This window comes from Oncorhynchus gorbuscha, linkage group LG19 (assembly GCF_021184085.1).
Source record: "Oncorhynchus gorbuscha isolate QuinsamMale2020 ecotype Even-year linkage group LG19, OgorEven_v1.0, whole genome shotgun sequence".
In the NCBI taxonomy this organism is placed as follows: Eukaryota; Metazoa; Chordata; class Actinopteri; order Salmoniformes; family Salmonidae; genus Oncorhynchus; species Oncorhynchus gorbuscha.
Window position 1 is genome coordinate 5,343,961 of NC_060191.1, and position 26,538 is coordinate 5,370,498.

At 44.5% G+C, this 26,538-nt stretch overlaps 1 protein-coding gene across 2 annotated transcripts; it reads right to left on the bottom strand.

The window, feature by feature from the left end:
* Positions 1 to 352: 352 nt before the first annotated feature.
* On the bottom strand, positions 353 to 15,382 carry LOC124006391 (cytoplasmic phosphatidylinositol transfer protein 1-like). 2 transcript variants are annotated; one of them, XM_046316383.1, is made up of 10 exons: positions 15,003 to 15,382; positions 11,125 to 11,273; positions 10,000 to 10,088; positions 9,747 to 9,754; positions 9,096 to 9,167; positions 5,558 to 5,650; positions 5,039 to 5,194; positions 4,728 to 4,791; positions 3,854 to 3,943; positions 353 to 769 (listed from the first exon to the last, which is right to left on the bottom strand). In XM_046316383.1, exons 1-10 carry the CDS (start codon positions 15,048 to 15,050, stop codon positions 624 to 626), a joined length of 915 nt encoding a protein of 304 aa, XP_046172339.1. In that variant the 5' UTR covers positions 15,051 to 15,382; the 3' UTR covers positions 353 to 623. The 2 variants fall into 2 exon arrangements, with proteins under 2 accessions (XP_046172339.1, XP_046172338.1); XM_046316382.1 differs by having other exon boundaries at positions 353 to 772; positions 15,003 to 15,378.
* Between the last annotated feature and the right edge of the window lie 11,156 nt (positions 15,383 to 26,538).

A 26,538-nucleotide genomic window follows, 5' to 3' on the forward strand; every position in this document is an offset into this window, starting at 1 on the left:
TATATAGTTACAGCTGGAGAAAGGGGTAGGACAGGGGTTGGGTTATATAGTTACAGCTGGAGAAAGGGGTAGGACAGGGGTTGGGTTATATAGTTACAGCTGGAGAAAGGGGTAGGACAGGGGTTGGGTTATATAGTTACAGCTGGAGAAAGGGGTAGGACAGGGGTTGGGTTATATAGTTACAGCTGGAGAAAGGGGTAGGACAGGGGTTGGGTTATATAGTTACAGCTGGAGAAAGGGGTAGGACAGGGGTTGGGTTATATAGTTACAGCTGGAGAAAGGGGTAGGACAGGGGTTGGGTTATATAGTTACAGCTGGAGAAAGGGGTAGGACAGGGGGTTGGGTTATATAGTTACAGCTGGAGAAAGGGGTAGGACAGGGGGTTGGGTTATATAGTTACAGCTGGAGAAAGGGGTAGGACAGGGGGTTGGGTTATATAGTTACAGCTGGAGAAAGGGGTAGGACCTGAGTGGTCTAAGTGCTGCTTCTGTGGACAGTGTAGCTTTACTGGTTAAATGTGTCTGTGGTGGATGGCCGTAAAACAAAAAGGAACTGCTGCAGTGTAGTTACTGTCACGGAGGGGTTTAAGCAGGCAGGAATTGATGCATCAGTATGAACGTGTGTTACTCGGGGGTGGAGTTAAGGCGGACAGTACTATGAGGCAGTGTGGAGGTGGAGGGGTCTGACATGGCCATAGTCTTCACTCCCATCTTCTTCAGAGAGCGCTCATCTGTGACGGACATAGAGCGCGAGTACGCCGGACGAGGGGCTGCTGCAGAAGAGAAAGAGAGGCAGGGGGAATGAAGGGAATGAAGGGAACGAAGGGGGAAGGGAGGAGTTGAGGGGTTAAATTATTCAAATACACATCTCTTCACAGTTCACATACCCATAATAAAATTTTGAATACATATTTTGTTTTCGAAAAGAGATGAATGGCATGAAATTATTTTGTGTAAAATCTGCTCGGCGCCTGCAGTAGCATGTTCTGGCCTGTAGGTGGTCAGGACAGCGCAGCAAGTTGCAGCAGAGAGAGTGAGCAAATCCATTTCAGCCTCCTGTCTCGCATACCACGGGCCATACTGTGGCTGCTGCCTCTGATATCAATCAGCTGCAACAGCTGGCCAAAATTCTCATGACTCACCAGCAGGGGGCAGAGTGACCCCCCCCCCCCCCCCCCCACACACACACACACACACACCCCCACTAGGGCTGACATATGTAGTGAGTGCTGCAATAGCTAACCAAACTCCTTGTTCCAGCCAAATGATATGCCAGGCCCACGGACATTAGTTTCTTCTCTGCAATGAGTCTGGATCTGAGTACCTACCTATTTCAATGATTGCAGTCTCAGACTGAAGTATGTAGCTAACATAGAGCAGTGGAGGAATTCAGTTTGAGTCTCCAGACTCACTCCTGTTGGGCTCACTCTCCTCTGATCAATGATCTTTCTGTCTTTCTCTCCACGCTCTTCCCTTCTTCCCCTCTCTCACTTTTCACCCATCCTTGCACTTTCTCCCTCCCCTTCTCACCCACTTTCTCCATGTTCCCCTATGCTCTCTCCTCTTCCTCTTCTCCCTCTCCTCCATCCACCCATTCTTCCTTCTATCACTCTCTCCTTTTTCTCCACTTGACCTTCTCTCTCTCCCCCCCTCTTTTTCTCCACTTGACCTTCTCCCCGCCCCTTTTCTCCACTTGACCTTCTCTCCCCCTCTTTTTCTCCACTTGACCTTCTCTCTCTCTCCCCCTCTTTTTCTCCACTTGACCTTCTCTCTCTCTCCCCCCCTCTTTTTCTCCTCCCTCTACTCTATTAAAATAAGATATAGAATAGTACAGTAGTAGACTAGTAGTTACTATAGCTGGGTGATATGGACACAAACCCCATAGAGATGCTTGTTCTAGGTCCCAAGAAACAAAGAGATCTTCTGTTGAATCTGACAATTAATCTTAATGGTTGTACAGTCGTCTCAAATAAAACTGTGAAGGACCTCGGCGTTACTCTGGACCCTGATCTCTCTTTTGAAGAACATATCAAGACCATTTCGAGGACAGCTTTTTTCCATCTACGTAATATTGCAAAAATCAGAAACATTCTGTCCAAAAATGATGCAGAAAAATTAATCCATGCTTTTGTCACTTCTAGGTTAGACTACTGCAATGCTCTACTTTCCGGCTACCCGGATAAAGCACTAAATAAACTTCAGTTAGTGCTAAATACGGCTGCTAGAATCCTGACTAGAACCAAAAAATTTGATCATATTACTCCAGTGCTAGCCTCTCTACACTGGCTTCCTGTCAAAGCAAGGGCTGATTTTAAGGTTTTACTGCTAACCTACAAAGCATTACATGGGCTTGCTCCTACCTATCTCTCTGATTTGGTCCTGCCGTACATACCTACACGTACGCTACAGTCACAAGACGCAGGCCTCCTAATTGTCCCTAGAATTTCTAAGCAAACAGCTGGAGGCAGGGCTTTCTCCCATAGAGCTCCATTTTTATGGAACGGTCTGCCTACCCATGTCAGAGAAGCAAATTCGGTCTCAACCTTTAAGTCTTTACTGAAGACTCATCTCTTCAGTGGGTCACATGATTGAGTGTAGTCTGGCCCAGGAGTGGGAAGGTGAACGGAAAGGCTCTGGAGCAACGAACCGCCCTTGCTGTCTCTGCCTGGCCGGTTCCCCTCTTTCCACTGGGATTCTCTGCCTCTAACCCTATTACAGGGGCTGAGTCACTGGCTTACTGGGGCTCTCTCATGCCGTCCCTGCAGGGGGTGCGTCACCTGAGTGGGTTGATTCACTGTTGTGGTCATCCTGTCTGGGTTGGCACCCCCCCCCCCCCCACTTGGGCTGTGCCGTGGCAGAGATCTTTGTGGGCTATACTCAGCCTTGTCTCAGGATGGTAAGTTGGTGGTTGAAGATATCCCTCTAGTGGTGTGAGGGCTGTGCTTTGGCAAAGTGGGTGGGGTTATATCCTTCCTGTTTGGCCCTGTCCGGGGGTGTCCTCGGATGGGGCCACAGTGTCTCCTGTCCCCTTCTGTCTCAGCCTCCAGTATTTATGCTGCAGTAGTTTGTGTCGGGGGGGCTAGGGTCAGTTTGTTATATCTGGAGCACTTTTCCTGTCCTATTCGGTGTCCTGTGTGAATCTAAGTGTGCGTTCTCTAATTCTCTCCTTCTTTCTTTCTCTCTCTCGGAGGACCTGAGCCCTAGGACCATGCCCCAGGACTACCTGACATGATGACTCCTTGCTGTCCCCAGTCCACCTGGCCATGCTGCTGCTCCAGTTTCAACTGTTCTGCCTTGTTATTATTCGACCATGCTGGTCATTTATGAACATTTGAACATCTTGGCCATGTTCTGTTATAATCTCCACCCGGCACAGCCAGAAGAGGACTGCCCACCCCACATAGCCTGGTTCCTCTCTAGGTTTCTTCCTAGGTTTTGGCCTCTCTAGGGAGTTTTTCCTAGCCACCGTGCTTCTACACCTGCATTGCTTGCTGTTGCTGGGGTTTTAGGCTGGGTTTCTGTACAGCATTTTGAGATATCAGCTGATGTACGAAGGGCTATATAAATACATTTGATTTGATTTGATTTGATTTGATAGCGATAAATTGCCTGTACAGATACGATAATGATAAATAGAACGATAAGTTTCTAACATGAATGTGAACTGCACAGTTTTTATTATTATCCTTTAAAATACTAGTTGTGGTTGAAGACATCAATTATCCAATTAACAATCACCCATATTTGCAAACGCAAACTTCACATTTTTCTAGAGTACTTATCATAATGAATGATATCAGCAAAATGCCGTGAATAAGTCATTTTCCGTTTATGGTCCCAGCTCTAATAGTCACCTGTGTTGTTGTTCTGGGTTGATTTGAGTTTGCAGTTGGTCTGTTCCTGTATCTGTCGCTCATACTCTCTCACATCCTCCAAACTCATCCCTGTAGGGAAAAGCACAGACAGATGAGATTATAATAAATCATTATATCTATGTAATGTGTGTATCATAATGCATTATAACATGTAACATGTACATCATAATGCATTATAAGCATGTCCGAACAAAAACATACAGCAACAGTCAACAGCACATTGAAATGCATTAATTACAACGTAGTATAATGCATTATAACCATGTCCTATTATTATAATAATGTTCTATATGGTATAAAGCATTATAACCATGCCCTATTATAAACAAGTTCTATATGTTATGAAGCATTATAACCATGCCCTATTATAATCATGTCCTATACTTTATGATGCATTATAACATGAAGCATTATAACCATGTCCTATTATAATCATGTCCTATACTTTATGATGCATTATAACATGAAGCATTATAACCATACCCTATTATAATCATGTCCTATACTTTATGATGCATTATAATATGAAGCATTATAACCATACCCTATTATAATCATGTCCTATACTTTATGATGCATTATAACATGAAGCATTATAACCATACCCTATTATAATCATGTCCTATACTTTATGATGCATTATAACATGAAGCATTATAAACATGACTGTAAGTCGCTTTGGATAAAAGCGTCTGCTAAATGGCATATATTATTTATATTATTATTATTATATACCCTATTATAATCATGTCCTATACTTTATGATGCATTATATTATGAAGCATTACAACCATGTCCTATTATAATCATGTGCTATATGTTATAAGGCATTCTAACCATGTCCTCTACTGACCGTGCCATTCGTCTATCCAGGCCACAGCCTGTCTGTGCCCCACCAGCAGGATGTCCTGGATGTTCTGTCAGATCATACACACCAGAGAAAATACATTTCTTAAAGAAACACATCCAAAGAAACACATCCAAAGGCTTTCATCAGGTGCTGCTGGAGATCAGTGTATATGTTGAGCCAAAAGAAAAGATTCCCCACACGCAATCTATGCTGTCAAATGTGTTTCCTTAAACAACATTTTGACCCGTAGGTCTTTATCAGGTTCTCAACCTGATGCATGATGGTAAATGTAGTTAAATGTAGTTTCCACTCACCCTGTGTATGAAGTACTCAGTCTTGCCCTGGAAGCCATAGACTTCGAAACTGCACTGCACCCTCTTATAGGAGCACATGATGGGGGTGCTGTCCTTACGCCACCCTTCCACCAGGGGGCCTCGGCCCGTCTTCTCAGACACCCAGCGACTCAGGGCCTACAGAGACAAAGTACACATTACCTGCTGACAGCTAAATCCCTGACCGGTGTGTAGGAGGGAGGGCGAGTGTGTGGGTGTGCGTGTGTGCAGGCCTGTGTGAGCAGGATGTTGCTCAATACCTCACATATAATCTATGAATGATTCAACATGATAGGCATCTGGGGCCCAAGATGCATAGATTGTACAAGTGTCTGTGTATTTATGTTTGTGTTTATCTAAAGTACATCTTCCTCTGTCTCTGCGTGAGATAGTGAGTGTGTGTGTGTTTTCAGCTATGTGTCTTGCTGATTGACCTTTGTTTCTGAAGTTACTGGAACTGCGGAAGTCAGGAGGAGGAAATGTGTGTGTACACGCTAGTACCTCTGTCTCCTTGTAGTGTTTGTCAGGGATGGGGTCAATGAGGATATCCAGGTGGCTCACGCTCTCTGCAGGGGTGGGCTTGTCTCCAAATACCTGCAACCGAGCAGAGGGGGAGGTCACTCAGAAATAGACTGACACACACACACTGGAGCCAGGGCCTAGTAGATGAGGAAATAGACTGACACACACACACTGGAGCCAGGGCCTAGTAGATGAGGAAATAGACTGACACACACACACTGGAGCCAGGGCCTAGTAGATGAGGAAATAGACTGACACACACACACACTGGAGCCAGGGCCTAGTAGATGAGGAAATAGACTGACACACACACTGGAGCCAGGGCCTAGTAGATGAGGAAATAGACTGACACACACACTGGAGCCAGGGCCTAGTAGATGAGGAAATAGACTGACACACACACTGGAGCCAGGGCCTAGTAGATGAGGAAATAGACTGACACACACACTGGAGCCAGGGCCTAGTAGATGAGGAAATAGACTGACACACACACTGGAGCCAGGGCCTAGTAGATAAGGAAATAGACTGACACACACACACTGGAGCCAGGGCCTAGTAGATGAGGAAATAGACTGACACACACACTGGAGCCAGGGCCTAGTAGATGAGGAAATAGACTGACACACACACACTGGAGCCAGGGCCTAGTAGATGAGGAAATAGACTGACACACATCCTGGAGCCAGGGCCTAGTAGATGAGGAAATAGACTGACACACACACACTGGAGCCAGGGCCTAGTAGATGAGGAAATAGACTGACACACACACTGGAGCCAGGGCCTAGTAGATGAGGAAATAGACTGACACACACACACTGGAGCCAGGGCCTAGTAGATTAAGAAATAGACTGACACACACACACTGGAGCCAGGGCCTAGTAGATTAGGAAATAGACTGACACACACACACTGGAGCCAGGGCCTAGTAGATGAGGAAATAGACTGACACACACACACTGGAGCCAGGGCCTAGTCGATTAGGAAATAGACTGACACACACACCCTGGAGCCAGGGCCTAGTAGATGAGGAAATAGACTGACACACACACACTGGAGCCAGGGCCTAGTCGATTAGGAAATAGACTGACACACACACTGGAGCCAGGGCCTAGTAGATGAGGAAATAGACTGACACACACACACTGGAGCCAGGGCCTAGTAGATTAGGAAATAGACTGACACACACACACTGGAGCCAGGGCCTAGTAGATGAGGAAATAGACTGACACACACACACTGGAGCCAGGGCCTAGTAGATGAGGAAATAGACTGACACACACACACTGAAGCCAGGGTCTAGTAGATGAGGAAATAGACTGACACACACACACTGGAGCCAGGGCCTAGTAGATGAGGAAATAGACTGACACACACTGGAGCCAGGGCCTAGTAGATGTAATAGTGATGTCACACAATGTATCACCCATCATAATACTCCACCCTCAGGCTTTGAGCAAATCATTACACTACAGCTACAGAGAGAGAGAAGGGGTAAGGGAGATCGAGAGAGGGAGCACACTAAATCACAGAGAAAGAGAGAGAGAAGCAGAGACGGAGCACACTAAATCACAGAGAAAGAGAGAGAGGAGCAGAGAGGGAGCACACTAAATCACAGAGAAAGAGAGAGAGAGAAGCAGAGAGGGAGCACACTAAATCACAGAGAAAGAGAGAGTGAAGCAGTGAGGGAGCACACTAAATCACAGAGAAAGAGAGAGAGAAGCAGAGAGGGAGCACACTAAATCACAGAGAAAGAGAGGGAGAAGCAGAGAGGGAGCACACTAAATCACAGAGAAAGAGAGAGAGAAGCAGAGAGGGAGCACACTAAATCACAGAGAAAGAGAGAGACGAGCAGAGAGGGAGCACACTAAATCACAGAGAAAGAGAGAGAGAAGCAGAGAGGGAGCACACTAAATCACAGAGAAAGAGAGGGAGAAGCAGAGAGGGAGCACACTAAATCACAGAGAAAGAGAGAGAGAAGCAGAGAGGGAGCACACTAAATCACAGAGAAAGAGAGAGACGAGCAGAGAGGGAGCACACTAAATCACAGAGAAAGAGAGAGAGAAGCAGAGAGGGAGCACACTAAATCACAGAGAAAGAGAGAGAGAAGCAGAGAGGGAGCACACTAAATCACAGAGAAAGAGAGAGACGAGCAGAGAGGGAGCACACTAAATCACAGAGAAAGAGAGAGACGAGCAGAGAGGGAGCACACTAAATCACAGAGAAAGAGAGAGACGAGCAGAGAGGGAGCACACTAAATCACAGAGAAAGAGAGAGACGAGCAGAGAGGGAGCACACTAAATCACAGAGAAAGAGAGAGAGAAGCAGAGAGGGAGCACACTAAAGCACAGAGAAAAAGAGAGAGAAGCAGAGAGGGAGCACACTAAATCACAGAGAAAGAGAGAGACGAGCAGAGAGGGAGCACACTAAAGCACAGAGAAAGAGAGAGAGAAGCAGAGAGGGAGCACACTAAATCACAGAGAAAGAGAGAGAGAAGCAGGCGAGGATGGACAAGCGGGAGTGAAAGAGGATAGAGAATGAGACACTTATCAAAGAAAGAGAGATAAAAGTCACAGTTCTTTCTGTTCTGTCCCCTTGTCCTGACAGAAAGCGAAAGAGAGAGTAATGTCTCTTTTGAAGATGTTCATTCCTCTGCTGGTATTTAACAAAGAGCAGAGCAGAGAGACAAACCCACAGTCAGATAATCAGCTGTGTTTCAGATCCTATTATGCTGTGTCTCTTGTGTTTAAGAACCTGTTCTCTCATATAAGGTACATATTGTCCGTCTGTCTGATTGTCTGACTGTTGATACGTGTCATAGCTCCCATTTTTCCATGTCAAAAGCATTGTTTTACCTCATCCTTTAAACCTGCTGATATTCCTCTGTTTTGGTTGTGCTTTTTAGATGTCCTCTATTGTGTGTTGTAATAGAGGTGTATGTATCGGGGTGGTATGTGTGCATTAATGTGTGTGTGTGTGCGTGCATTTCTGCTAAAATTAACACATGTAACCTGTAGCTGGGAGAAGGTTGAAACAAGCTTCGCCACATTTCTGGATACACACACTAACAGCCAACAGCCAGATGAGTTCAGTCTTGTTCCCAGGTTTCTATCCCATAATGACAGGGGCACCCTGTACGGACAAACCAGCTCAGAATTGTGTTTGTGTGTCAGAATTCCGTGACAAGGCCAGAAAAGGTGGTGAAACAAGCCTGTAATACAAGCATGTACCCTTCTTTCAGTCTCTCACCCCCCCCCTCTCTCTCTCTCTCTCTCTCTCTCTCTCTCTCTCTCTCTCTCTCTCTCTCTCTCTCTCTCTCTCCCACAAATCTTTGAGTCTCTCACCCCCCTTCTTTCTCTCTCTCTCTCTCTCTCTCTCTCTCTCTCTCTCTCTCTCTCTCTCTCTCTCTCTCTCTCTCTCTCTCTCTCTCTCTCTCTCTCTCTCTCTCTCTCTCTCTCTCTCTTCCATACTTCTTTCAGTCTCTCACCCCCTCTTCTCTCTCTCCTTCAGTCATACTCACATTATTGTTGTCACCATTGTTGTTCTCAAACCTGGTTTCAATACGGATACTGAACTTGGGAAGGAAGGAGACCTACAGTAGATGACGGATGGATGTGAATGGAGAGGAGGGAGAGAAGGAGAAGGAGGGAGAGAAGGGGAGAAAAGGAAGGAGGGCAGAGTGAAGGAAGGAGGGCAGAGAGAAGGAAGGAGGGCAGAGAGAAGGAAGGAGGGCAGAGAGAAGGAAGGAGGGCAGAGAGAAGGAAGGAGGGCAGAGAGAAGGAAGGAGGGCAGAGAGAAGAAAGGAGGGCAGAGAGAGGGAAGGAGGGCAGAGAGAAGGAAGGAGGGCAGAGAGAAGGAAGGAGGGCAGAGAAAAGGAAGGAGGGCAGAGAGAAGGAAGGAGGTCAGAGAGAAGGAAGGAGGGCAGAGAGAAGGAAGGAGGGCAGAGAAAAGGAAGGAGGGCAGAGAGAAGGAAGGAGGGCAGAGTGAAGGAAGGAGGGCAGAGAGAAGGAAGGAGGGCAGAGAAAAGGAAGGAGGGCAGAGAGAAGGAAGGAGGGCAGAGTGAAGGAAGGAGGGCAGAGAGAGGAGTAGACAGATGAGGTTATGTACACAGACATTTTGAGAGGGATGAGCTCTACTGCATGCCTCATGCAAATGATGTGTGAATACTTACCGAGTACTCTGAAGCACCACCGCAGAAGTTCCATACAGATAGAGAGGAACATCATTAGTGACACACCATACACACATATTTCTAAATACGTGGAACGAAAGTTGTTTAAAGTAAATTGGGTCTAGATAAGCAGATTGTGTTTAAATCTAAGTGCAGACCTACGTCCTACGTTCTATGTTGACCCTATAGGAAGAACAGGTTGGTAGCAGGTGAAACGGCTGTGTATGTGTTGGATAAAATAGTGTTGTCAGACCTGTGATGGTGTAAGGGTAGAAGTTCCAGGCCTTCTCTGTCACATAGAAGACCCTGGGGACAAACACACTCACCCAGGATGGCAGTTTACTGTCAGAGAGAGAGACAGACAGAGAGGAGGAATGTACTGTTATCATCGCTGAGGTAGATGTATGTGTGCGGTATGATCTAGGGCTAGGCCATAGGGGTGGGTGTGGGATAGTAGGTGTGTGTGTGTGCGGTATGATCTAGGGCTAGGCCATAGGGGTGGGTGTGGGATAGTAGGTGTGTGTGTGTGTGTGCGGTATGATCTAGGGCTAGGCCATAGGGGTGGGTGTGGGATAGTAGATATGTGTGTGTGTGTGTGCGCGTGTGCTGGTATCATTTCTTAGTTGAGCAGTGCTAGGTGTGTGCGAGGTACAGTGTGTGAGGTACAGTGTGTGTGTGTGTGTTTGTGTATGTGTATGTGAGGTATAGCTGCACCATCGAGAGCATCCTGAGCGGTTGCATCACCGCCTGGTATGGCAACTTCTCGGCATCTAACAGTAAGGCGCTACAGAGGGTAGTGCGTACAGCCCAGTACATCACTGGAGCCAAGCTTCCTTCAATCCAGGACCTATATAATAGCGGTGTCAGAGGAAGGCCCTAAAAATTGTCAGAGACTCCAGTCACTCAAGTCATAGACTGTTTTCTCTGCTAACGCACGGCAAGCTGTCTGGGACCAAGTCTCCTTAACAGCTTCGACCCCCAAGCCATAAGACTGCTGAAAAATGTATCAAATGATGACGGAACGATTTACATTGACCCCCCACCCCCTCCATTTGTTTTGTACACTACTGCTACTGGCTGTTTGTCATCTATGCATAGTTACTTCACCCCAACCTACATGTACAAGTCACCTCTAACCTGTACCCCCGCACACTGACTCGGTACCGGTACGCCCTGTATATAGCCTCGTTATTGTTATTTTATTGCGTTACTTTTTTATAATTTTTAAACTTTAGTTTATTATTAAATATTTTCTTAACTCTTTGTTGAACTGCACTGTTGGTTAAGGGTTTGTATGTAAGCATTTCACTGTCTACACTTGTATTCGCGCTTGTGACAAAGTTTGATTTGAGGTACAGTGTTAATGTGGGTGTGTTACCTATTGAGGTAGATGCGTTTCTCAGTGAGCTGTCCCAGGCCATGTTGGGGATGTGTGTCTGGTTGGTTCCTCACCACCTCCACTCCCTCCCCTCCTCCGCTTTGCTCATTACTGTGTTTACTGATCATGTACAGCTGCCCAATCTTATACTGGAGGGGAGAGACAATTCACACAGTCCTGTCTTAATACCACATCCTTCTTGCAATTAATGTGCACATGACATATTTACATACATAGCAGTCAGTTCATTCATTAACAGGACGCAGATTGCTCACTGTGAGCTTTTCTTAGGAACATATCTAAGGTCAGCTCACCCTCCTCCAGAGCCCTAACCTTATCCATTAGGACAACAATGAACAACTGACCTTAGATCAGTGAAAAGGCTGCCTTCTTCCTGTGTGTGCCCTGACCATCAGCTTGACGTGGAAACGTCAGTCCCCTGTATACTGAACGGATTAAAGCTCAAATAAACACATTTCTGACGTTTTGTTGAGAGCTGCCTCAAATGTGTCATTTTGGAAGTTTTTCCTTGGTACGCCCTTTATTTGGGCTCCCGAGTGGCACAGTGGTCGAGGGCACTGCATCTCAGTGCAAGAGGTGTCACTGCAGTCCCTGGTTCAAATCCAGGCTTCATTACTGTACATCTAGCTGTGATTGGGAGTCTCATAGGGCAGCACACAATTGGCCCAAGGTTTTGCCGGGGTATGACTTCATTGTAAATAAGAATTTGTTCTTAAAACTGACTTGCCTAGTTAAATAAAGGTTAAATGTACATTTTAAAATGTGTTTAAAATATTTTTGTAATTGTTGTAAAGCACCCCTCCTTTCCACTGTTTGTTGAAGCATGGAACCCCACCTGAACTCTGACCTTAGACCAGTAGTATCTACCGTAGTTGTTACTTGCCCAAGTCCTTAAGGACATGTGATAAGACTTGGGTTGGGAAACCCAGAACCAGTCATTGACAGTGTTTACCTAGTCCTGTCCTATAGAGAGATGTTAAGATCACGGAGTACCGAATGTCTATCAATGTCTCTGTTCTGGCCATTCTCTATGTGAATGTCTATCAATGTCTCTGTTCTGGCCATTCTCTATGTGAATGGATATCTATGTCTCTGTTCTGGCCATTCTCTATGTGAATGTCTATCAATGTCTCTGTTCTGGCCATTCTCTATGTGAATGGATATCTATGTCTCTGTTCTGGCCATTCTCTATGTGAATGGATATCTATGTCTCTGGTCTGACCACTGTCTATGTGAATGGATATCTATGTCTCTGGTCTGGCTATTCTGTATGTGAATGGATATCTATGTCTCTGGTCTGGCCACTCTCTATGTGAATGGATATCTATGTCTCTGGTCTGGCCATTCTCTATGTGAATGGATATCTATGTCTCTGGTCTGGCCATTCTCTATGTGAATGGATATCTATGTCTCTGGTCTGGCCATTCTCTATGTGAATGGATATCTATGTCTCTGGTCTGGCTACTCTCTATGTGAATGGATATCTATGTCTCTGGTCTGGTCACTCTGTATGTGAATGGATATCTATGTCTCTGTTCTGGCCATTCTCTATGTGAATGGATATCTATGTCTCTGGTCTGGTCACTCTCTATGTGAATGGATATCAATGTCTCTGGTCTGGCCACTCTCTATGTTAATGGATATCTATGTCTCTGGTCTGGCCACTCTGTATGTGAATAGATATCTATGTCTCTGGTCTGGTCACTCTGTATGTGAATGCATATCTATGTCTCTGGTCTGGTCACTCTGTATGTGAATGGATATCTATGTCTCTGGTCTGGTCACTCTCTATGTGAATGGATATCTATGTCTCTGGTCTGGCCACTCTCTATGTGAATGGATATCTATGTCTCTGGTCTGGCCACTCTGTATGTGAATAGATATCTATGTCTCTGGTCTGGTCACTCTCTATGTGAATGTGTCACCCACCCTTTGACTAACAACACAAACCCACACAGCATTATGTTTCTCTTTTGACTTCAGACCCCTGTGACAGTTTTGTGGTTAATGTGTTGTACTGATGATGACTGAAACATTCAGTGCAGTGAGACAGCAACTATATTATGTGAATGTGCCCCACCCTTTGACTAACAACAAAACATCGTCATTTGTCCCCCAGCTTTTGACTAAATACGAAACTAACACATACCGGTATTCATTTGTCCCCCACCTTTTGACTAAAAATGAAACACACGTACCTGTGTCTTAATCCACCAACCTACTAGTACAACCAGCTACACTTCCCTCATAATTAGAAGTGAGGGTGTGTGTGCAGACATTGCATAAACAGAGCTATGGTTTGACTGTGGAACTATAATCTGATCCCATTAAAGCTGCATAGGAATCTTTAATGCGCTTCCCCATCAGACCGTGAGAGTCAGAGTTCCACACGTGGAATGGATCTCACCTTAGGATTTGTTTCTGTGTGATTTTACAGAGACTATTTTCAGATATATACACACAGGACACTGATCCAGGTTTTTTTTCGGCAAAGAAAAGTCTTGGGCGGGCCTCTGAAGTGTTTTCTCGGCTGCATATATCCAAACAGTAAAATAAATAAATAAATAAAAGAATAATAAGGATGGAAAGACGTTGTCAGTGTAAAACCTCAGCGACTCAAACCAGATATAAAGAAAAGATAACGGACCTTTTTTATACAATCATCTTTGAGGAACAAAAGTCACCAAAATAAAAGATAGAAAGTCCAGGACAATCTAAAATTCAAAAAATGATACATTCAGTTTTTTTTTGTCATGGCATGGGGCCTCCATTGACTTTGTTATAATTTGAGAGTTATTCACATAGCATAAGCCATGGCAACATGTTTAGAATGGCAGCAATTGATCTTTAAACTGCACATTTCTCTCTCAGCCTCATGGCAGAATTGCAGGAAATTTGCTTTAAAACGGCGGTCAACAGGAAGGCCTCAAACTTTTTCGGTCGGCTACCGCACCATTGGCCAGGCCCACCACCTAAGCCCCATTTTGATCCATAAAAACCCTGTGATCCTTCTAGCTAAAGCTTCTACAAACACTAAAACATTAGTAATCTTAAAGTTCACTAACGTTTGTCACATGTTTCCAGACCACAGAAGTGGTCTAACAACCGACCAAAGTTGGTTTTAGAGTGAAGTATCAATGGAAGTTTCCAGCACGGCATGTTGTAATAATAACCAACTACATAACACTGTTCCAGACAGATAGCTCAGACTTAAACACTACGACAGGGAGAACTGCTTTGTTCTGGTGGTTGGAGGGAATGAGGACCTTCCCTTTGAGGGCACTCTAGAGCACCTTCCCCCAAAACCCTTTTCCACCCACCACTTCTTACTGCCTGGCAGAATCTGTCCTTTGTTTTTAACCTCCAGGCCAAATGCCTTCATTGACGTTTGTAAGCCTCAACCAGTCCAACTTGTTTGTGGTAAAAAATAATCATAATAAATAAAGCGAAAGAGAGAGAGTGCCAGCCACATGAACAACACTACTCAACTACAGGATGCCTGTGCTTAATGTTGTTACAGATGTAGGAACTTAATTTGAGCCAGTTTGCTACAGCAGGAAAATAATCCCGCAACAGGAAATCAAAATTATTATATGGATTATAATGGACATGTTTGTCGGGGTGATACATTTATCGTAAATTAAACCCTTAAATCCACGACAAGCTGTCCTGCAACAGGCGATCATATGAATATTCTACATCTTTATGCTAGCAACTTTAACATTTTCAATTATTTTTACAACAGTGGTCTACAGTATACATACATTCAATCACACAAGCACACAGAGACCCCTCCCCCCAACCACAAACACACAGACCCGCAACACACATACATGTTCACAGACAAACACACTTACCTCTTCCACAGTTAGTGGCATGCATATTCTATACTCCTTCATCAACATGGTTCAATCGTGTAGTGAACGTCTGTCTGTCTTTGCGTGTCCTAACTCTCCTGTTGCATAGTAATCTTAAGGAACTACAGTGCACAGTACCTACTGCAGTGACCTCTCTTTCTCTCCCCCTTTATTTTGCTGATGTCAGTGCTTCATTGAAGTCCAGTCCATTCTGTCAATGTGAATCTATTCGTTTTTCTCTACACTTTCTCCCCTCTCTCTCTCCTCCTTTTTGTTTATCTCCCAATTAATATCCTCACTCCCTCTGTCAACATTCAACTGTTGTCCTTCCCTTTCTCTCTACCCCTTGTTCCCCCCTCTCTCTGTCTCCCTCTACCCCTGGTTTCCCCCCCTCTTTCTCCGTTGCCCTTATTGTTTACTCTTTCTTTGTTCTCCTCCAGTGAAACCTTCTCAACTCCATAATCCACACTATCGTACCTGTCCTGCTATCTCTCTCTCCTCTGTCTCTCTTACTTTCGTTCTCTGGACAGCTCTCACGTGTAACCTCGCTCTCTGCTCCGCACTCCTCCCTCTCCCCGTCGCCTCCCTCCCCTGCTTACAGTTCCTCACAAATTCCTTCACTCCCGCCTTCTCTCCCTCCCCATCTTCTCACGCCCACCTTACTTTACCTACGTACCTGTTTCTGCTCTCTCACACACACACACACACACACACACACACACACACACACACACACACACACACACACACACACACACACACACACACACACACACACACACACACACACACACACACACAACGTTTTGACAGCTCTCAGCTGATATGAATGGCTAGCACTGAGCAGTAGTCAAGTGGTGGGTTGGATTAAATATTAGCAGAGAGCCATGAGTGCTTCTATTAAGCACAGACCCAGCGTTTATATTGTATTACCATGACCTTGAACTGAGTTTAATTGAATCCATGTTTAGTCAATGAGTACAGAGATGTGAGCAGACATCATTGTATCTATTGCCTGTGTGTGTCCTTGAGTACTGGGTTTGTTTCCCTGGAAGAGAAGTGAACAACATTGGTGGTGGTCATGATGAATGCCAAACTTGAGTTGTATTGTTTCCCTGGAAGAGAAGTGAACAACATTGGTGGTGGTCATGATGAATGCCAAACTTGAGTTGTATTGTTTTCCTGGAAGAGAAGTGAACAACATTGGTGGTGGTCATGATGAATGCCAAACTTGAGTTGTATTGTTTCCCTGGAAGAGAAGTGAACAACATTGGTGGTGGTCATGATGAATGCCAAACTTGAGTTGTATTGTTTCCCTGGAAGAGAAGTGAACAACATTGGTGGTGGTCATGATGAATGCCAAACTTGAGTTGTATTGTTTCCCTGGAAGAGAAGTGAACAACATTGGTGGTGGTCATGATGAATGCCAAACTTGAGTTGTATTGTTTCCCTGGAAGAGAAGTGAACAACATTGGTGGTGGTCATGATGAATGCCAAACTTGAGTTGTATTGTTTCCCTGGAAGAGAAGTGAACAACATTGGTGGTGGTCATGATGAATGCCAAACTTGAGTTGTATTGTTTCCCTGGAAGAGAAGTGAACAACATTGGTGGTGGTCATGATGAATGCCAAACTTGAGTTGTATTGTTTCCCTGGAAGAGAAGTGAACAACATTGGTGGTGGTCATGATGAATGCCAAACTTGAGTTGTATTGTTTTCCTGGAAGAGAAGTGAACAACATTGGTGGTGGTCATGATGAATGCCAAGCTTGAGTTGTATTTTTGCCCCACTATCAAACGTGACAAAGGAGGAACAGATGCTTGCGTTTATATGGGTCATAACACAGGGGCAACGCTATACTGCACATGTGTCAAACTCATTCTACGGTGGGCCAAGTGTATGCGGGATTTCACTCCTCCCTTGTACTTGATGACTTAAGGCACTGATTAGTAAGGAACTTATCCACACATGATTGTCTAGGTCTCAATTGATAAAACCAAAAACCTGCAAACACTCAGCCTTCCATGGAATGAGTTTGACACCCCTGTTATACTGGGTCTGAGCTATAGAATCCCATAAGCCTCTCAAACTCAACTCTGGACCTCGAAGCCAGTGCCATTGCTTTTAAATGTTTTAATTGTTCCCCTCCAATCAGGGACTGATTAAGACCTGGGACACCAGGTGTGTCTAATTAATTATCAGGTAGAAACCAGCAGGCTCCGGACTTCGTTGGGTAAGAGATTAATTTCCCTTCCCTAAGGCCTGTTCCTAGACAGCTACCGTCCTGTAGATATTCACACCAACCCCAATCTAGAGCACCTGATTCTAATAATTAGCTGGTTGTTAAGCTGAGTCAGGTTAGTTACTACTGGGGTTGAATAGAAACCCACAAGAGGGTAGCTCTCCAGGAACAGGGTCGTAGGGTTTTTGATCCTGTTTGAATAGTTTTATCCAAGTCCCACATTGACCCCTAACCCGTATCCATAGATCTGAAATGATTGGATAAGCAGTGTGGTAATAGCTTCACCATGTCCTCTCACTGGATTGGGTTTTCTCCATCTTGCTTATACCAGATCAAAGTTGATTTATCTCTCCCTTCCTTACAGATCTATACATATGAGCTCCTCCAGAGAAGGCCAGAGCAGTGGCAACTTAAAATAGAGATCATTTAGAAAATGATGGCTGACTGACTGAGAGAAAGGTTTACCGGTTGATTAAGTTACTGAATTCATTATTAATTGGTCAGCAGGGATTTTTGTCTCCAAACTTTGTGTTCCAATGATTTGAGACTGTTGGATGACTTGTGATTTAATTCAATTATTGATTAATGATTGATTGATTCAGCCAATGTCACAATTACTGTTTCTGCATCCCAGTTCTTTCCAAACCGTCATCTCCTCTCCTTTCCCTCATCTTTCCTGAATCTGGTGGGTCACATTGAGATTGGGCGTGTAGGCTCAAAGTCAAGGAGTGAAGTTGGGCAAGTTGCAACTGTGCTCGCCAAAATTTGAACACTAATGTGGTCTTTCAACAGCAAGGCTCAGATCAACACGGTTTTCCATTCTCTCTGTCTCTAACCCCCCATATCACACACTCAACATATATCATGTGTGCACATCGTACAATCCAGGGCCAATCCCAAAATGCACCCCTAAACCTTACTCTTTATGCAGGTTGACATGGGAGTGTTCATCTTGTCCTGTAAAATGTTTAGATGCTCGTCTGTCTGTCTCCACGCTCTGCGTGTGAGTAGCCATAGCAACTGCTCCGTTTGGCTGCTGCTCAGAGCTGATAACAACCACATTACGAGATGTGGCAATGAAGGCAGCCCTTGCACTTACTTACCCAGAATTGGATGAACTCATGGATATGGACATGTGTAACAGTGTACGTCTCCGACCTCATCTGAGGTAAAGTAGGGAGTGGCTACAACTGGAGGGAGGCGCGAGAGTGAGCCAACATAAGGGGGAAGGGGGAAATTCACATAAATATATATTATTAAGTAAACTTTATTAGGACTACACAGTTGACTCCCATTCATGCTCGAATTCCGCAAGACCCCCGGGAGTCCTGTTCCCATGTCAACCTCTAGCGGAGATCTGAGAGGATATGAATGGTACAAGCAAAATGGTGAAATTTCCACATAGCCTATCAGAGGGCAAGGTGAATCTATTACCATATTGCTTACACCTGTCAAATCCTCTCCGATCTCTACTAGTGCACAGGGTGTTGGGAGAATAGCAGCAAAGTTAGTTCCTGTTTCAGTTATGTCAAGAATAATGATTGGTTGACAATAGAGGCTCCCACAATGCAGGCCATGGTTGCTGGAGGAAGTTGGTGAAGAGCAACTGCACAAACGTTCCATTAACTGCAGTAAAACCTTCACAACCTTTGATCACATGATTTTTGTAAAGTTCATGCAGTTAACATGTAGGCGCAAGAAGGAAAATGTTTATCCTCATACTGCAACACACTTTTAAAGGTGAACAACAATGCAAGCAAGATGACATTGCCAACAGCAGCACAGCAAATATTGAGCGTGTTCGAGCTAATACATTTTGTCTAGTGAAGATCAACGATGGTCACCGCCTTTCAAAAGTGTGTTGCATCATCGGGCAAAAACAAATCTAACTTGAGCCTCCATGTCATGTCGACTGCATGAACTTTACAAAACCATGTGATCAAATGTCATGGAGTTTTTTATGACGTCATCTTCAAGTCGATGCAGTTGTTTCTCACCAACTGCACCATGCAGCCAACTCCTGGCTAGTTGGAGACACTATTTGTCAACCAATCATTAGGGTGTTTTTGGTTGACCCACATGAACATGACCAAAGACATGACTGAAACCAGAACCAACTTTGCAGCGATTCTAAAGCTACAGGCAGAACAAAATGAAAGTGATATTTGAGACCTCTCTCTCACCAATTCATTGTACAAACATTATGGTTTCAGTTTGTGTTTGATATGGGACTTCGAAAAGTTTATTTTTACATTTATAAAGAAAAACTTTGATAAACAATAGCAGCTACAGTGCCTTCGGAAAGTATTCAGACTTTTTACACATTTGTTATTCTAAAGGTTTTTTCCCCTCATCAATGTACAAACAATCACCATGATTACGAAACAAAAAGATTTTGGGACATTTTTGCTGTTAAAAAACTGAAATGTTACATAAGTATTCAGACCCTTTAATCTGTACTTTGTTGAAGCACCTTTGGCAGTGATTACAGCATCGAGTTTTCTTGGGTATGATGCTACAAGCTTGGCACACCTGTATTTGGGGAGTTTCTTCCATTCTTCTATGCAGCTCCTCTCAAGCTCTATCAGGTCTCTCCAGAGATGTTTGATTGGGTTCAAGTCTGGGCTTTGGGTGGGCCACTCAAGAACATTCAGAGACTTGGCACTCCTGCGTTGTCTTGGTTGTGCTCTTAGGGTTGTTCTCCTGTTGGAAGGTGAACCTTCGCCCCCAGTCTGAGGTCCTGAGCACTCTGGAGCAGGTTTTGATCAATGATCTCTCTGTACTTTTGTCCGTTCATCTTTGCGTCGATTCTGACCAGTCTCCCAGTCCCTGCCACTGAAAAACTTCTCCAAAGCATGATGCTGCCACCACCATGCTTCACTGTAGGAATAGTGCAAAGTTTCCTCCAGACTTGACGCTTGGCATTCAGGCCAAAGAGTTCAATCTTGGTTTCATCAGACCAAATAATCTTGTTTCTCACGGTCTGAGAGTCTATAAGTGGCTTTTTTGCAAACTCCAAGTGGGCTGTCATGTGCCTTTTCCTGAGGAGTGGCTTCCGTCTGGCCACTCTACCATAAAGGACTGATTGGTGGAGTGCTGCAGAGATGGTTGTCCTTCTGGAAGGTTTTCCCATCTCCACAGAGGAACTCTAGAGCTCTGTCAGAGTGACCATCAGGTTCTTGGTCATCTCCTTGACCAAGGCCCTTCTACTCCAATTGCTCAGTATGGCTGGGCAGCCATCTCTAGGAAGGGTCTTGGTTGCTCCAAACTTCTTACATTTAAATATGATTGAGGCCACAGTGTTCTTGGGGACCTTCAATGCTGGAGAAATATTTTGGCACCCTTTCCCAGATCTGTGCCTCGACACAATCCTGTCTCGGAGCTCTACGGACAATTATTTTGACCTAATGGCTTGCTTTTTGCACTGGCAACTGTGGGACCTTATATGGACAGTTGTGTGCTTTTCCAAATCATGTCCAATCAATTGAATTTACCACAGGTGGACCCCAATCAAGTTGTAGAAACATCTCACGGATGATCATTGGAAACAGGATGCACCTGAGCTCAATTTCGAGTCTCATAGCAAAGGGTCTGAAAAGTTATGTAAAGAAGGTTTTTTATTTTTAATACATTAAACCTGTTTTCGCTTTGTCATTATGGGATTTTGTGTGTAGATTGCTGAGGATTTGTTTTATTTAATCCATTTTAGAATAAGGATGTAACATAACAAAATGTAGAAAAAGTCTAGGGGTCTGAATACTTTCCAAAGGCACTGTATGTTGACACTGCCATGTTGATCTGAGCCTTGCTGTTGAAAAACCCCTACAGTGTCCAACTGTCGGCTATCGCCGATGCACTTCTCTGGCTGCACTCCTTGACTTTTGTCTACAGTCGGCTTCGTTAGCCTTACTATTCAAATACACCCAATGAGATGGGAGTGATGAAAGACTGCTCTCACACAGTCACACAGAGTACCTGTGCATGTAAACAGGTTGGCTTCATGCTGCTACATCTTCATAGCTACAGGACCAAAACAGCGGCGAAGTTTAGCCTTGCCCTTCAACGTACCTGGCTGTTGTGGAAAATGACCCACTACTACTGTTTGCATTGTGCATCTACTTGCTACCATGATTACGGATAGTCCTGAATGAATCGGGAATAATGATGAGTGAGGATGCACAATACAGATGCACAAATATCATTCCCCCAAGACATGCTAACCTCTCACCATTACAATAACATGGGAGGTTAGCATTTTTGGTAGGGCTATGATGTTTATGTCTCTGTAACTTTCTCCCTCATTATTCAAGACTAATTCAGAACTATCCATAATCATGGTAGCCTCCACAGTAATGTATAATTGTTTAGAAACATATTATATTCCTATTTACAATAAAAGTGACTCCATAATTGACACAATACATTATTTAGCATTCATTTCTATTGGGCACAAAATAATCTGAAACACAACCAAAACAAACAGCAAATGCATCCAACAAATTTGTACAGTTACAAGCTTGATGTAATCATTGCATGCTAGGAATATGTGACCAAATGCTAAATGTTTGACCACTTTAATACACATAAATTAATTTATCCCAATACTTTTGGTCCCCTAAAATGGGAGGACTATGTACAAAACGGTTCACCCGATATGGATGAAAATACCCTCTAATTAAATCTGACAGTCTGCACTTTAGCCTCAAAGTCTTTGTTTCATTTCAAATCCAAATTGCCGGCATACAGAGACAAAACAAGTGGAAGAGGTGTAAGAGGAGTGAGCCGGATATTAAAATGAGAAGGCAGTTTTAGATAATTAAACAGTGGGCAGGATGCCAGCAGCATCATACCACCTCTTAAATGTCATGTGCCGGGGTCACAGGTCAGGAAAGTGTCCACTCAAAGGATGTAAATGATGAACCCATCCGAGCCCACTCTCTAGTTTTTACCATGTTTTGAAGCTATACCGTGTTTGTTTACAATTACATTGTTCACAAACAGTGGAGTAAAACAAGCTTATATTTTGGGTCCTGATGTGGTTACAGTTAAACTAAGCTCATGAGGCATTTCCAAGTAATATTCTTTAAGAATCAATAGCTATATATCATTCATTTACATGTCCCAAAATGGATATAGCAATTGTACATTTTTCCTTTAAGGTTTGGCTTGGGTTGGCATTTGTGTAAACAGGTTAAGTTTAGGGTGACAGTTACAGTAAGATTATGATTTGCACTTGAAAATTGCATTTGTGTTTTGAAAGCACAGCACCCCCTTCGTCCTCTCTACCATGGCCAGATAGATAGTGTTGACCCTCCTCCTCCTCTTCCCTTCCCCATCTCCCCCCACCACCCCACTGGACTCCTCTGATCTAACGTTCAGTCCAATCATCAGAAAACCTGAAGGATTTGGGTCACACCTCCGCCAAGCTCGGAGAAAACACAGAAAGTACTAGTCAGGGATTTTAGACTTAAACTTTCTCCTCCATCAAGGATGTATTTTTCTCACACAGTCTCACAGCAGCACAACAGCTGTCAGAAGTCATTGCAATACACAAAGAGCTACATGGTTATTTAGCCTGCAACAAGGTGTATGTATGTCTCTGTGTGTCTGCCTATGAATAAAGCGGGGAGAGAGGCTCCTGTGGGTTGTGATGGGAGGGAGGTTTAGGCTGTGTAATCTGGTGTGTAGGGGAGGATCACAGACCGATGGGATGGTGAGACACTGAGCCATTGATTGGACCTGCTTTCTTATTGATACCACCAGAGGACTGCCGTCAGGGGTGTAGTGGCAGGAGGGAGGGAGACAGGGAGTGAGGGAAGGGGAGTGTATGTGTGTGGTTGCATGTGGGTGTCTTTGTGTGTGTGTTTTTTAAAATTGAATTTTGTTTAATAATAATAATAATAATACATGCCATTTAGCAGACGCTTTTATCCAAAGCGACTTACAGTCATGTGTGCATACATTCTACGTATGGGTGGTCCCGGGGATCGAACCCACTACCCTGGCGTTACAAGCGCCATGCTCTACCAACTGAGCTACACAAGGGTGGATCAGCTTAAGGGTGGATCAGCTTAATATTGCAGAAAGAATGTTGCTTCCATCAATGTAATTGTCTGCATTATTTGTTAAATATATATATATACATGCATGCATACACATACACATATATGTGTTTGTGTGATTAGGGGGCTGTGAATTCCCCAGTGAGCTGGATGAAACAGAACGCTCACTTCTCCTTATGGAATCCTGATCCCCCGTTGTCAGGCAGTATTCCCTCAGGAGACACATTATCCAGTGAGACTTCGTTAGGTGCTCTGGATGGCGTTGCAGACCGTGCCGGCCACTCAGAGGAGGTAAACCAGACTACTAGACTCAAACTCAACATGATAGCTGTGATTTGGTTCAAGCAGAGACAGAACAGTCTTGATTGGTTCAAGCAGAGACAGAACAGTCTTGATTGGTCCAAGCAGAGCCATAACAGTCTTGATTGGTCCAAGCAGAGACATAACAGTTTTGATTGGTTCAAGCAGAGACAGAACAGTCTTGATTGGTCCAAGCAGAGACATAACAGTCTTGATTGGTTCCCAGGACATAGGCAGGAATAACGGAATCTTAAACACACACAAGTTTGCAGGCATGCACTCAAACTTGCGCAGATGCTACATGGGCACTTCACACTCTACACACACATGCGAGTACACACACACACACACTCCCTCTCTCTCTCTTGCTCTCTCATTATCAAGTCCTGAGATTCTCTCGTTTCCTCATAATAAAGAATTATTCATTTGCAGGTTTTACATATTCATGAGTTAAGATGATATAAAGTGCATTTCATTACATTGTTGTTCTTCATTTCCCAGATAAATAATACATCGGCTTTTAAATTGTTCAATGTTCTTTAATGTCATTATTAATCTGAACATGTTTCTTTCATCCACAAAGTAGTGTGTGTTTTACAAAGTAAAAGAGAGAGAGAGATCAACATCTAGACTGTAGGCTACTGTATTCCTGTTTGAGCCAATGTCTACTTGAGCCAGTGTGTGTGTGTGTGTGTGTGTGTGTGTGTGTGTGTGTGTGTGTGTGTGTGTGTGTGTGTGTGTGTGTGTGTGTGTGTGTGTGTGTGTGTGTGTGTGTGTGTGTGTGTGTGTGTGTGTGTGTGTGTGTTCCCGAGTGTTTGAGTTCTACACATTCATCAGGGTTCTCCAGGGGGATAAAAGTTGAGCCTCACCACGGCCATAAAAAAAAAAATCTAATTTATTCAAGAAGAGCAATGGAGGGGATTTGCACACAGTAGCACGAGGACTGGAGGGCCACTAAAATGGATTAGAGTTCCTTTCAGCACAGCAGGTCATTGGGAGCTATTGCACTATAGCACAGAGGAGCAGGATATTTCCTCTTTCACATTCCATAGAGGGAAATTAAATTGCCTCTTCCCTCTGCCGTGTATGTGTGTTTGTGTGTGTGTGAAGTCAGCGTCGGTTGGAGATAGGTTTGAATATGCTTCCCACACGTTCTCCTTAGCCCTCTGTCTAACTATGCCAAGACCCCATGGCCCTATCATTCTCTCTCTCTTTCTTCTCTCTCTCTCTCTCTTCCTCCCTCACTCACATTCACATTCCTCATGCCATGACCCCATGGTCTTCTCCAGATCACCCACTCACTGCTCTTCTTTCCCCCTTCCTCTGCACCTTCCTCTTCTCTCCCTCTCTCAATCACCCCTTGCCTCCTCTATCCTCCCTCCCTACCACCCACCACCCTCTCTCTCTCTCTCCCTCCATGCCAATCCCCATGGTCCTCTCTAGATCACCCACTCATTGCCCTCCTTTTCTCCCTTCCTATTCTCTCCCTCTCTCAATCATAGCACTCCTCACCCTCTTTCCCTCTCTCTCTCCCTCTCCCTCTCCCTCCATTGCAAGTCCTGATGGTCTTCTTTAGATCACTCACTCACTCACTCACTCACTCACTCACTCACTCACTCACTCACTCACTCACTCACTCACTCACTCACTCACTCACTCACTCACTCACTCCTTTTTCTCTCTTTCTCTATAACCCTTCCACTTCTCTCTCTCTCTCTCTCTCTCTCTCTCTCTCTCTCTCTCTCTCTCTCTCTCTCTCTCTCTCTCTCTCTCTCTCTCTCTCTCTCTCTCTCTCTCTCTCTCTCTCTCTCTCTCTCTCTCTCTCTCTCTCTGTGCCAGGGCCCCATGACTTCAGTTAATGCCAGACAGGCTAGTCAGGCTCAGAGAATTATCCGGAGGGCTTGTGTCTTTAACACTACTCCACTGAGGACCAACTATCCATTTCCCATCCATCTCTGTCTCTCTCTGTCTGTCTTTCTGTCTTTCTCTCACACTGTAAAGAAACCTATTCTGGAAGACCCTCCTGACGTTGCAAGGACCCAGTCAAGCAGACAATTCTGAAATGATGAACCATCTCTCTCTTACTACAGCTATGTAATTAACTGACTTTTAAATGATTGTTTTCAGAATAAATAAAAAACTGGTTATATCAAAATCGAATCAAATCTGGTGTGTGTGTGTGTGTGTGTGTGTGTGTGTGTGTGTGTGTGTGTGTGTGTGTGTGTGTGTGTGTGTGTGTGTGTGTGTGTGTGTGTGTGTGTGTGTGTGTGTGTGTGTGTGTGTGTGTGTGTGTGTGTGTGTAGCCTGGTGTTTGATTATTAGCTCAGAGCTAAACAGATGCGTAAACAGAGATAGGGGGGAACCCAGTCACATCAGATTAGGACAGACACCAAAGATCTACCCTCCCACACACACACACACACACACACACACACACACACACACACACACACACACACACACACACACACACACACACACACACACACACACACACACACACACACACACACACACACACACACACACACACACACACACACACACACACTCAGCAATATAATGTACAGTATATGTGTTATGTGCACATGCAAACATAGTCCTGTCACAAATGCACACCCACAACCCTGCATAGGAACACATATAGTACTTCTCCAAATTAACATTCATACTGTACTCATAGCCTATACTGTACAATACACAAAAGGCTATACTACACATGCTGCCACTAATAATAAATGGTAGAATGCATACCACCACATGCCTCAGAGGGCATAAGAGAGAGAGAGAGAGAGAGAGAGAGAGAGAGAGAGAGAGAGAGAGAGAGAGAGAGAGAGAGAGAGAGAGAGAGAGAGAGAGAGAGAGAGAGAGAGAGAGGTTCATAAGATAACAGGCAGAATGTGACAAGTTCTCTGGTTGAGGAGGTTCATAAG